The 13,032-nt window shown below is 42.5% G+C and overlaps 1 protein-coding gene across 16 annotated transcripts in view; it reads left to right on the top strand.

Annotated features, from left to right (window-relative positions):
- MCTP2 (multiple C2 and transmembrane domain containing 2) overlaps positions 1-13,032 on the top strand; it is a 259,511-nt gene that overhangs the window by 87,042 nt on the left and 159,437 nt on the right. For all 16 annotated transcript variants that reach the window (XR_014260390.1, XM_082449078.1, XM_082449070.1 and 13 more), the window contains 2 exons: positions 720-782; positions 1,960-2,068. Coding sequence is in view for 15 of the 16 variants with exons in the window: in XM_082449078.1 (XP_082305204.1) it covers positions 720-782; positions 1,960-2,068 (172 nt within the window). In the remaining variant the exon portion in view is untranslated. The remainder of the gene's footprint in view (positions 1-719; positions 783-1,959; positions 2,069-13,032) is intronic.

The following is a 13,032-nucleotide window of genomic DNA, read 5'->3' as shown; positions in this document are numbered from 1 at the left end:
GAGCTCCTCTGGACCCCACATTGGTGCATATAAAACCTGACAGAATGCAAATGTTTACTGCGTCCCATGCTAACTGCTGAACCGTGCTCACTTCAGTGCCTGGTGGCATCCTTTCCTAGGTTGTCAGAGGCATATTTAAGTAGGAAACATAGACACCTCCCAGTCTGAGATCATTTGTTGAGAATTTGCATTTCCTAACTCTTTGGTTGGTTCTTGTACAGTTGCTAGACCCGTGAGGTTATGGTTGGAGGAAGGTCTTTGTGGTCACATTTGATATGTGTCCTACTAGACTGATAAACTCGGGTCTCTGGTACCTGATAGCCCTTTTCTCTTTGATGGCTGGGGGACCAGGCAGGTCCTCGATGGAGGGACCTGACAGGATGGCCCTGCTGCTCCCACTGCCTCCCCTGGGACAAAGTTGCTGGCACGCTAATGACTTGGATGAACTACGGATGCCTCAGCGGCCCTTCAGGAGAGCAGAATCGGCCTTATCCACATGCTGATCAATGACTAAGAGGGCAGAGGCTGCAGCCAGATGCACTCCAGTGAGTCAACCTTTTACTGCCAAGACTTGCCACACACTCCGGAAGGCAGCCTGCATTTGACTATGCAAATGGCAGCTTCAAAGGGAAACACCCGATAAAGGATATCCTTGTAGGTTGATATTCTTTTGGTTTTTTAAAAGCAGGGTTATTATTATTTTTTCTTCTTGTTTGCAGAAGCTCTGTGGAAGTGGTGATCTGAATGCTTCTCTGACATCCCAGCGTTTCGAAGAGCAATCTGTAAGTGGCATTCCTTAAAAACAAACAAACACTAAAGTAAATGCTATAAATATTTCTTATCAAATGTTTGGATCTTTGCCTCTTTTATTTCTAAAGGATGCTGAACTGTTACCACCCACAAAGACAGGCCTTGCAAATTGTGGCTGGAAAAGATGAATTCAGTGTCTATTGATTTGTCAGAGTGGGATAGATTCTTCTAAAAATACAGAGCCATGAAATTGAGTGAGATGGTGCAGGAGACAGACAAAGCCATTTTGAAGTGCTTTGAAATGTGGACCGAGAAACTTTCAAAAGAACGCTGTCGAGAGTGACTTAGCCACAGATCGATTCATTGAAATTCAAATAAGTGAACAATAAATCATTTTATTTGTACTTTTTCTCTCAAAAGACACAAATTTGCTCTTTTCAAAACTTGAACTGGATTCGTTTAAGAAATATTCAGAAACCGAATTTGATGTTGTGGCTTGTAGGAGTTGATGCATTCCTGGAGAGGAAAGTGAACTTGGTGGGAGGTGAGACTGTGTGGGTAAGTGTAGGAAACACTATAATGGGGACCAGGGAGTGAAAGAAAAATATGCCACAGGCAGGAGAGCAGAGAGGGAGTGTCTCCCATATGGAGCCAGGGGTGGGGCACATGTTGGCTGGGCCTGTATCAGTAGGTGATCAGCTGAGTAGTTGTGAACGGGAATGTTTTTATTACATGTGCAGGAGGTGGACCTGAACTGATGGGGGTTGGTGGGGTGAGGGGAGAAGAGGAGGGAGACATCACACATCCGAGCTGAGAGGTGTGGACCAGGGTCGTGGGAACCCGCCCCTTAGCTGGACTTCTGCATGCTGTGTCCTCTCTAGGTCCTCCACTGGTAGCTGTAGGATAAGGATCCTGCGGGGCATGGGTGAGTTTAGGGGGATGTCAGATGTCGGCATGCAACTTACCTGCTTCTTCTTGGGAAGTTAATACTGTGAAGCTATTGTCATGAATTCTCATAGAATCCCACTGGGGAGAAGGATAAAGAACAGTGTAACCGTGTCATCGACACGGGTGGGTGGGAGTGGAGGAGGGCGCTCACAGATTTGCCATTACAGTGATCGTCTTCTTTCCTTAAATGAAGAAGTGTTTCCGACATTCTGTTTCTTGGGCCTAAGACAACTGACTTCAATGGCTTCTCCATCTGTGCAGACTCTCGGGGAAGCCGGCGACGGCTTGAGTAACCTGCCCAGCCCTTTCGCCTACCTCCTCACCATCCACCTGAAGGAAGGCCGGAACCTGGTGGTCCGGGATCGCTGTGGTAAGGCCTGGCTCTGGGTGCCCTTGGTAGCCTGCAGACCTCTTCCTCTCAACCCTCCTGTCAACCTTGCTAGTCAACCTTTTCCATCTCAGCATGGCTGGTGCTAGACTGGAGCTCAAATCTAAGCTTCTCCAGGTATCAAGGTATTTGCCTTGAGTTATTGAAACACATGGACTCTTACTGTCCTTTTTTTATGATTAAATTAATAGTAATAATCAAATATTGATGATCACATAAAGTTATTGTAGAATGAAATAAGATTGCTGTAAGTGCTTTATGGCTGGTATATAACAACTGCTAAAGAAAATGTTTCCTTGATCCTAGTTTAATTATCCATGAGAAATATGTAAATACATCCTTGATCTAAGTTAGCAAACATACGCATAGATGGAAATGCCCTTTGAACCATCCTCCTTCCTGCCCTGAAATCCCACTGGACTCCCCTCCCTCTGGATAACATCTGTTAATGATGTTATAACATATGTGATTGATTTGTTCACCTTTGCTACCTCTTTCTGTGCATTTACACACACATATATTTCTTAATTAAAGTGATATTTTAATATCGTTATTCTGCAGTATTATTCTGCATATTCCATATTCTGCATTAAGTTTTTTTTAAACTTTACAATATGAATTAAAGATTTTCCATGCTTTTCCATGTAACTATATCTCCCTTCTTTTAAATACTAATAGTATTCCATAGTATGTTGTGTTAAATATCTGTTTCTCTGCTGATGATAGTTGTTTTTTCTTACTTTCTCAGCCATATAAATGATGCTGTAATAAACATCCTGTGTATGGCTCCATACACAGTTAAGAATATATCTTAGATTAAGAATAGTGTATGTTTAAGAGCAGACAGTGGAGCCAGACTGCCTGGGCTCAAACCTTGTTTTTTCCATTTATTGCTATTTGATTTAAGAAATGTTCCTGGACCCCCCTGTGACTTAGGTTCCCCATCTGTAAAACAAGAACATTAGTATTGACCTACCTTATAGGCTTTTAGGAGGATTGAAGGTAGTGACCTAAAACTTTGCTGGGCTTCTAGCACTTAATGGAAGTTAACTATTGTGAGCAGCTCAGGGCAGAACCTAGAAATGCAATTACAGGAACCTGAAGATGCACATTTTCGAATGTAAAGATACTGGTACATGGCCCCCTAAAAGGTACAGAGTATGTCCTCTCCTACACTATGGTTATGTGTTCCCTACCTTGTCACCATTGAATATTTCCTTTTATCACTCTGCTTAGTTTTTGGCAATTTCCTAGGTCAAGTGTCCACTTGTTTTTAAGTTGTGCTTCGTGGATTATTATGGTGATGAACATGGACCTTTGTAGTTCCTCTCCTGTGACTGTCTCTCTGTATCCTTTGCCCAGTTTTCCATTGAGCTTTTCCTTCTAAATTTTTGTGAGTCTTTAAAATTTTCAGCATTCATTTGTTTGTTGGGTGTTGCAATTTTTCTTCTCCAGTCTGTTGTTTACCCCTCATTTTTATGGCCTCTTTTGTCCTTCAGAGGTTTTACATCTCATTACAGGTAAATATATCTGTTTTTCCTTTGTTGTCTCTTTTCATTTATTTCTTTTAGTAGGTGGGACCTTTTTATTCTAAAGAATTTTGTGTCTTTCTCCAGGTCTTTGCCAGTCTCTCCTGCTAGTTCCTCTCTACTCTCTTTTGGAAAAACTGTGAAATGGAGGATGGGTCTCCCTTCCATTTGTCTTCTGTGTCTCTTACTTTTTCTTTCTCATTCTTGCCATTCCTCTTTTTTTTTTTCAGGAAGAATTCCTCAGCCGGGCCTTCCAGCTCACTGTTTTCTCGTCAGTTGTTATGACCATTGTGATATTCTGTTCATCTTTTGAGTTGGCATTTTTTTTTTTTTCATTTTTAGAACAGTCTATTTCATGCATGAGATGTTGCCATCAGCTTTGAGAGCATAAAGTATACATTGAAAATCTCCTGTTTGGTGCTTTCTCCCTTGGATATCCTTTGGTTGTGTTTTCCACTCCTCTTTTTATTTGTGTGTCCCTGTTGCCATCTATGGATGCTATTTTTGCTTTCTGCTGTGTCCTGACTTCACTGAGCATGAGCAGGGTTGGGACATGCAGCCAGACAGGGAGAGCCAGTCGTTCAGGCCAGCTCCTGGTGATCCCCCGTCATGGAAAATCTTCCTCACTGGCTTCCTGCCCATGCTCACTTTTCCTGCTTGCAAGTGCCTTTGCTGGTCACTGCTCGGCACCAAAGGGACAGGGCAGTGCTGGGCCATCCAGCTGTTCTATGTGTGCTGTACCGACCAGTCACCATGGTACTTGCTCAGGCCATCTTCTGCTTCCTGTATCCACTGCCTCCAAGCTGGAGCATCCCTGGTTCACCTGCCATCCTATCCCCTTGGCCCACCTCTGCCCCTGAAACTTTTTCTGCTGTGACTTTCTACTGCTCCTGTTTTGGACTGTGGGTTCTTCCATCAATCTGATCTCACCAACTTCCATCTTTTAGATCTGCATATACCCACTTTTTAAAAACAAAATTACTACCTTTCTCTTTTCTGTCTCTTTCTCTCTCTCTCTCTCTCTCTGTCTTTTTGTAATTTCTCAGGATTTCAAAATGGTGAACAAATTTCACTTTCTACTTGTTGGTAAATAGTGTTTTCTGTCAAAGTTATAATTTCTTATCCATCAGTTGTGCAACTTCTTGTGTACTGTCATTGTGTACTATTATTATAAATGTCTGCATCTTAATAGGTAGCTCTCTTAAGGTTATTTTGAATGATTTGGGGCAGATAGCATTTTGTACCTGAAATCACATCTGAGGGACATGATCATAAACTAGAGTGAGGTGCCTGCCCACAAATATCCTGACTCTTGCTCAGAACCTGTAGTGTCCAGTGGATGCTTCTGTCAAATGATGATCATTATGGAGCTCGATTTGGGACAGTTTATCTGGAGATTGGAAGTGTGTTCCACAGAGAGCACATTTAACTTTACTGGAAAGAAAGTGCTCTAAACCTTTAAAATACGTGTCCTGTTGTACATTTTTGGAAAGCTCCAATATAGTATGTAACTTTGGGGCTGTGCCCAGGCCTTGGACCTCTTCCAGGGCCAGCTGCCCCTTTTCCAGTTTTGCCATCTGTTCTGATTATTTATCCCTAATTGATGTCAGTGATCTGGCCACACCACCCTTGATATATCACACCAGTACACTTACAACAGATGCTCAGGAGACAGTCAGTAAACTTGGCAGATGACGGGGGAGCCATTGCCTACATCAGAAAATGACCAAAACAATAGGGTCTATGTGTGCCTACTCCACACCTCGCTGCTTCAGGGCCAAAGGAGAGACTGTAATCTGTGCTCTAATGCCGTCAATAGCATCTCTATCTTCATAGTTTCATCAGAGTTAAACATCATATGACAATTTGGCTTTATCTTGTGTCAACCTAATATAATACAAGGATAAATACCTAGTAAGGAATCTAGATCATAAACTGTTTTAGCACCTATATCTTTTATAACCAGTAACACTGTTCCTGTCTCTTTTATTTATTGGGAAGATTAATCATTACCTATTAAGAAAACACCCCCCTCTCAGCAAGTACTTCTTCTATACTTTGCAGTGTGGTGTGCCTTCCTTACTGTGACTGTGTTCATGACTGCTCGATTTTCACGAGTATTAAGGTAGTGATCAGGGCATGTTTGGTGCCCACTGTTGATTTGTGCAGGGTTCATAGTCACTGGCACCAGTGCTTGCCTCCTTTGCCCTGGACTGACATGGCTTATCACTATGCCAATATTTTCTATGGAACCCAGCCCAACCTCAGAATTTTATCCAGCACAGTCCTTTCGGCCAGTAGCTCTCAAATTTGAGTGAGCATCAGAACAACCTAGAGGGCTTATGAAAATACACATTGCCCACCCCCAGAGGTTCTGATTCAGTAGGTCTGGGGTTGTGGCCCGAGAACTTACATTTCTGACAGGTTCCCAAGTGATCACGATGCAGCTGGTCCAGGAACCACATTGTGAGGACCACTGCTCTAGACACTGGGTGGTGGCACTTGAGCAGAAACGCGTGCTTCTCCTGGTAGGGAGAGTTTCAATTCCCGATTAGACGTGGCGTTTTCTTTTCTTGGGGCTGGACCTCACTATGCATTTGCACTCTTACTCAATTTGTATTCTCTGAACATAATTTAACTTGGTATTCACCTCATTAACATAATTAGGTACAGAGAACGGTGTGATGTGCCGAAGTACCAAATATAAAAGGACTTGTGAATTATCTATGAATTTACACTATGCTGTATCCCGTGTTCTCCGATTCTCTGGATATAGGATGGAGAGCCGATTGTTTCAGTACTAAATATCCTTCAAGATCTATTCAGATGGCATTTCTATCTAGTCTTTTATGTTTTTCACAGACATAAGCTCCCTGTCATCTCAGTCCTATGAAAATTTTACCTCTATAAACCGTACACCTTTACCCTCAATTGGATAAATGACTGTTCCTCCCTGTTACTATTAGTGCTATATTAGCTGGGTAACCGTTTTATTCATCTTCGTATGGCCTACTGAGCCATACTGGTGGTTTATACATAGAATGCTTTTAATACATTTTAGTTCTTCATTAAGGAAATCCAACTTAAGTGCCGGACTTAAAGACAAGGAGTATTAAAGGCTATCGTGAAAGGGAAAACATCTTCCCAGGAGGGAACAGAGTTCCTTCACTCACACCTTGACTCAGCAAGCGTTTATTCAGTCCCTTCAGTGAGATGAGCAGCACGCTGGTACTCAACTGGGACCTAGTGATAGAGTCCAGAAAAAAAGACTTACATACAATTTTAAAATGTCATACAGATCACCGGCTGCAACCCATTTAACAGAAGTTCTAATTCAGGTGATTGAAGTACAGAGACTAAGTGACTTGACCAGGGACTTGCAGGGAAGCAGTGGCTGAGGCAGGACTCACCAGAATGGGTGGCTCTGGGGGGCAAGAGGAGGAGTGAGACATTACCATCTACTTCTTGGCTTGTGATTTCCGATGGCGACTCACTCACTCTCAAGTGGAATTTAACCATCTGCAAAATGGGCATGATGTAGCTTGCCTTATAATGTAGTTGTAAGAACTGAAAAAAAAGAAAGTGTATATAACATAGTGCCATACATAGAGAAAATAGTCAATAAATGAGAGTGTGTGTGTTATGGTAATTAATGAATAATGATAATGAACTTGGCCCATGATCCTGACTCCCACTGCAGAGCTGGTTCCTGTGTTCCATGTCAGCTTTCCCATCAGTGACCTTGGACACTTGGATCTTAGTTTGGGTTAATTTGTCAGTGCTCTCTTGTGCTCTCTCTTTATGCCCCGTCTTCAGCATAGGAGTTGATTTATGTTTTATTTTACATATATTCAATCATGTATTTTATATTTGTCTAAAATATAATCAATTTGATCAAATATTGATTTCACTTATGACAGGGATGCCTTCAAAGTGTTGTTGAAATGTGTTGCACCCTTGACTACAGAGGACCTGCTCCAGGATATTTAACCCAATTGTGCCATCACTCTTTGTGAATTTTTAGGGAGAAAAGAATTTTTTTGTTGAATCATTCCCTGCTGAGGGAAGAGGTCAACATTTTCTTTGGATTATTACATAATCATTGCTGCGTAGGTAACATTCCATATAGAACATGGGTTGGCAAACCTTTTCTGTACAGGGACAGAAATGAATATTTTAGAGTTTATGGGGCATAGGTCCATAAACTTAGTGACAGCTACTCTGCTGGTCTAGTGACCAAACAGCCATAGATAATATGTAAACCAGTGGACATGACCATGTTCCAGTACAACTTTATTTATAAAAACAGGCACGAGGCTGGATTTTACCCATGTCCAAAATTTGCTGACCTCAGTCTAGAATATCATGATCTGATTTTGGATTTTCTATTGGAGAAGCTGCTTTTTAGAGTAGCCAAGTACATCTTTATTTAAAATAAGGAGGTATAAGCTAATGAGGAAGTGATCAAGTTGTGAAGCTCATGTTTTCAAATGAAGTATCTGGAAAACATCTCAGTAGTGTGACATAAAATAATGCAGAAAAATCTAGAGATGTTGGGTAGTAAAAAGTCATTTTTTTCCCCCTATATTTTCATTGGGCAGTAAAGTGAAAAGTCATCATATCTCTCTCAGGAAAAGATGTTTCTGACATACCTAAAGAAAGGATGTTCAAAGGCCCTTATAGGGTTTGTGATTGTGGACTGGAAACTTTGTCAACAGCCCTTTCATTGAAACCCTGTGTTTTTCCATTGATGTGAAGGGTAGTTGCATAGCATCCTGCTGTGCACTAGCATACTAGGTTACTGATGCCCTCTGGTGGCCACATTGCAATACTGCAAAAGGGAAAGAAAAGCCCATTGCAGGAGTTCACAGCAACATCACTAGGGCATACACATCACTTCAGCTGTAGGCCTGAGGGCTGAGGGTTCATGGTCGTCTTCTTGATGTGAGTTTTAGGCAATGACAGTTCGTGACCCATTCATCCAGCAAACGGTTCTCTAATCCCAGCCCAGGTAGACCGGGACAGCTGTTTTTAGAGCAGGGACAGGTACTTTTGCAGATTATAGGAAGAATGCACTGCATAAGTTATTTTCCTATTTGAAAGGAATGGTTTAGACAAAAATTTTTAAAGATCTCCCACTAGTGTGAAAAGTTGGTCATGCAATAGGGGTTTAATAAATGACTAAACTGCTACCAAAATGTTCAAATGTCAGGTACCTCTGATTTGGGTCCTGTTTGCCTCTTGTGATTTAGGAGGCTGATTTTAAAGACTGTACCATTTTCATGATTATATATTTCTTCTTTAAAAAGGAAAGGATGCTTTTGTATTAGACCTAGAGAGGAACATTCTCATTGCAGCTGTGATTGGGGGACAGGCTGGATGTTTCTAGAACTCTGTGTTATATGCTGAGGAGCAGCCTTGTAGCTTCCCAGCAGGTGTGCTGTGAATGGGGTACACTGAGGGTTCACCCCTCTGCCTCCGGGCAGCTCTGTGGGCTTGGGCCCACCCCTCAGCAGTCTCTTCTGTATACCCTGTGCTGCCCAACAAAGATGACCTTGTTTGTGCTAGGATGGGAAGTGTTGGGGGCACTGGACATTGGGTCAGGGTCACAGACTCGGGGCACAGACCATCTGAGTTTGCATACCAGCTCAGACACCATCCAGCAATGATTGTGGTGATTAAGCTGGTGCGTGTGCTTATGGGGATGTGTGTGCGGTAGGGGTGACATAGCCATGTACAGTGGCCATGAGCTATTATTATTGCTGTGTCTGGTTCTAGTTATTCTTCTTTCGGTTTTATTTCTGTGTTTTCCCTCTGGGAAAGGCAATGACTTGTGGCATCTCCGCCAATTTTATTAGGGCCCTTCTTCCCAGTTTCTTGATAATTTGTCCCACCGCTTGCATACCTCTTGTTTTTCTCTTTAGATTTTGTACTCCTCACCCCCCTGCCCACTGCCAGCAGGGCAAAGGGTTGGTTAAGGTTGTTTTCTGAGACCAGTTCCTGCTTTCTTATCAGTGCAACAGCAGAAATGAAAGAGACACTAGTTTTTAAGGGTGCATTATTTGAATAAGAACTCCATTGTGAATTGGTGGTTTTATTTTCTTCATCTTAAATTTGACTCAGAAGATGCCCCTCAAGTTTCATAGTGACCAACATGGGAAAGCTTGGTGTGGATGAAGTCATCCCAGTAGGTCATTACTTATTGGAATTTTTTACTGAATGTACTACACTGATCTGATTTTATAAAAAAAATACTGAGTTCTAAAGTAAAATAGGATCTGACTTCAAATTACTTGGTTATTTGCTATTTTTGCTTCACATGTATATTTTTTCTGTATTATAAAAGTTTTATTTTGAGAAGAAATTAAAAACAGTAGTACACCTTTCTTTGTTTAATTAATGTTCCAGATTAGGTTGTCATTCCAGATTTTACTTACTAGTAATAAGGCTGCAGCACACATTCTTGTGCCTACATCTGTGTGTCAAACTTTATTTCTTTGCAAGTCGTTTATTGCAGTGAATTGGATGTTTTCTGTCACACGATCTGACATCTCAAGATTCTCCTTAACAGAACTGCCAGTTCACTCTTGAGAAACACCTCTATTTTGCTCACCCACCAGGAGCATATGAGTGATCCACTTCCCGTTTCTCACCTCCACTGTGTGGAGATTATCTATGTCAATGTTGATAGAGAAGCAGTATCGTCTTGGTGTTGTTTTAATTTGTGCTGAGAAATTTGGACCCTGAGATATATTTGGTTAAGAGATATTTGCTTCTCTATTGTACACAGTCAACTCCATGCATCTCTGTGGCTTATTCTCCTGGTTCCTGGATATGTTCACTTATATTTTTCTAATTTGTCATTTGCCTTTTAATTTTGTTTATAAAGTTTTTGTTGCAAACCTCTTTTCCAGTCTTACAGTTTTATTCTGGAGAGTTTCCTTTTTTCCTTGCTTCCTATGTTTTTGTACCTTGAAAGGCCTTTTTTTCTCTTGAGAGAGAGATGCATTAACCTATATTTATTCTTTTCTGTCTGGTTTTACATTTTTTTCATTAATCTCTTTGATCTGTATCAAGTTTATTTTGATTTCTTGGCCCAGAGTCGGAACTTAGTTTTGCTTTTTGCCAAATGGGTATTTAATTAACTAGGACTAAACTTTCCTTTCCCTAATGATTTCATGGCCACTTTTTGATTGGGTATTAAAACGCAGTCCATATGAGGGTCTGCGTTTTGGATTTCTCTTTGATTCCTATGGATGTGTTGTTTTGTTCCAGTGCCAGCACCACATCCCAGTTGTACTGTATTGAAAGGTCACAGTCAATACTTTTTATTTTGTGAAAATTGGGGCTTTGCTTCACATTGGAGTACCTACTCTGAGCACCAGATGGCGCTCGATCATTGGTGTGCTTGTGTGGGAGCAAGGAAGACACATCTGGTCAGCTTATTCAGAAAGATGCTCATTCATTAGCAAACTTGAAACTTTAAAGATGCAAACACCCATCCTGAAACCCAGGTAGCAGTTGGATTTCCTCCACTTGGTGGGTTTTGGTAGCCTGCCAAGCTTCCGCAACAGGGATGGGGAGCTGAGTTTGAGAATCTGCTTCTCTTTACCCCTTTTCCGCTAGGATATAGACCAGCATCCAAACAGCCATTAGTGGATTCTCACAACTGAGCTCTTTCCTCTAGAGATTTTTGTTGATGGGTTTTGTTTTGACACTCTGCATCCTCATAGGTTGGTTAGAAGGTCTTGGTCCTCCCCTGCTTTAGATAGTCAATTACCTGTTCCTTCTGTGGGATCCCATCTCCATTCCTATGAAGTATTCTGGAGCAAAACAGGCCTGCTTCCTGTGTCCACTGCTTGTAAAATATCACCTCACACCCACCCAAAGATCATTGACTTGAATTTTGCATGCCTTCCATTTGGTTGAATTGGATTTCTCTGTAGGAGTGGATTTTTCTGTTCATTTCCACACTGATGTATAATAATATGTGCAGCATGGCATGCTATGTTTTGAGTAGTTCTTTTTACTTCCTTTGTTTGATTGTGACGTCGATATGGTGGATTCTGCTAGAGAGTGCGTGCACGGTTTACACAGAGGATGAAGTCCACAGAGGGTGTATCTGTGTGTTTCCATGTGTCTGTGATTTTACTTGTGGCTTAATTTGGAGGTCAGCTACAGTATTGGTCAGCTAATTCCATCATGCCATCGCACCTCAGGTGTCCCCAACATGCTGAATTTGAGGCGGGGAGCATGGCACACGATGGTGAAGGGTATTATTCCAGAGACAATCAGCGTGTAACAATTTACCATATGTTCGTGAATTCTGGAGTGTGGATTTGGACAAGGCACAGTGGGGATGGCTTGCTTTGCTACACACTGTCTGGGGCCTCAACCTGGAAGACTTGAGATTTGGGGGATGACTTACTGTGGGGACTTTATCATCTGAAGACTCAAAGGCCCTTTCACACGCATGTTTGGTGCCTGGGATGGGCTGCTTGGAAGAGGAGGACCGTTGCACATGAGGCCTGGCTTCCTCACGGCCTGGTGCTCTCAGAATTGTCACACTTCTTACATCACGGCTCAGGGCGCCAGACGTGAAGGGCCAGTGCACGAGGCAGGGGCTGTGTCACCGGTTACAGCAGAGCCTTGGAAGGAACACAGTGTTATTTTCACCACCCCTCATAGGTTAAAGCAGTTGCCCAGATTACAGGGGACAAGGTAGGTACCCTGCTTATTGGTTGATTGATTGATTGATTGATTGATTGCTGTGTTGGGTCTTCGTTTCTGTGCGAGGGCTTTCTCTAGTTCCGGCAAGCGGGGGCCACTCTTCATCGCGGTGCGCGGGCCTCTCACCGTCGCGGCCTCTCTTGTTGCGGAGCACAGGCTCCAGACGCGCAGGCTCGGTAGTTGTGGCTCACGGGCCCAGTTGCTCCGCAACATGTGGGATCTTCCCAGACCAGGGCCCGAACCCGTGTGCCCTGCATTGGCGGGCAGATTCTCAACCACTGCGCCACCAGGGAAGCCCGGCACCCTGCTTCTTGATGGAAGGAGCATCAGTACTTGGAGGTTGTGCTTAGGTATTAGGTGTGGCTGCACTTATGAAAGCTTTAGTGTGCAGTGGGTCTGGGACTGGGGCTTGGCTCTAGCAACTCAGTAGCCATCCTCATCCTTAAAACTGCAACTTAATACCGTCTTAGGAGGAGCAAATGAGATCCCATGCATTGTGAGTATTATACTAAACTTCAGTCCTGTTGTCTCTTTTCCATAAAGGCTGGTATCCATTTCATTAGACTTAGATTTATGCCTAAACGATAGCTTCGGCTGGGGACATTTGAAGTATTTTTATTAATAAAGAGGAGAATGTGAAGGTATTAATAGTTGTGTGTACTTTGGCAAAGTGGATTTCTGGAACAC

This window comes from Balaenoptera physalus, assembly GCF_965194825.1.
Source record: "Balaenoptera physalus genome assembly, chromosome: 2".
Taxonomy (NCBI): Eukaryota; Metazoa; Chordata; class Mammalia; order Artiodactyla; family Balaenopteridae; genus Balaenoptera; species Balaenoptera physalus.
The sequence above is the reverse complement of the archived record's forward strand: the minus strand, read 5'-3'. Positions and strand labels throughout refer to the sequence as shown.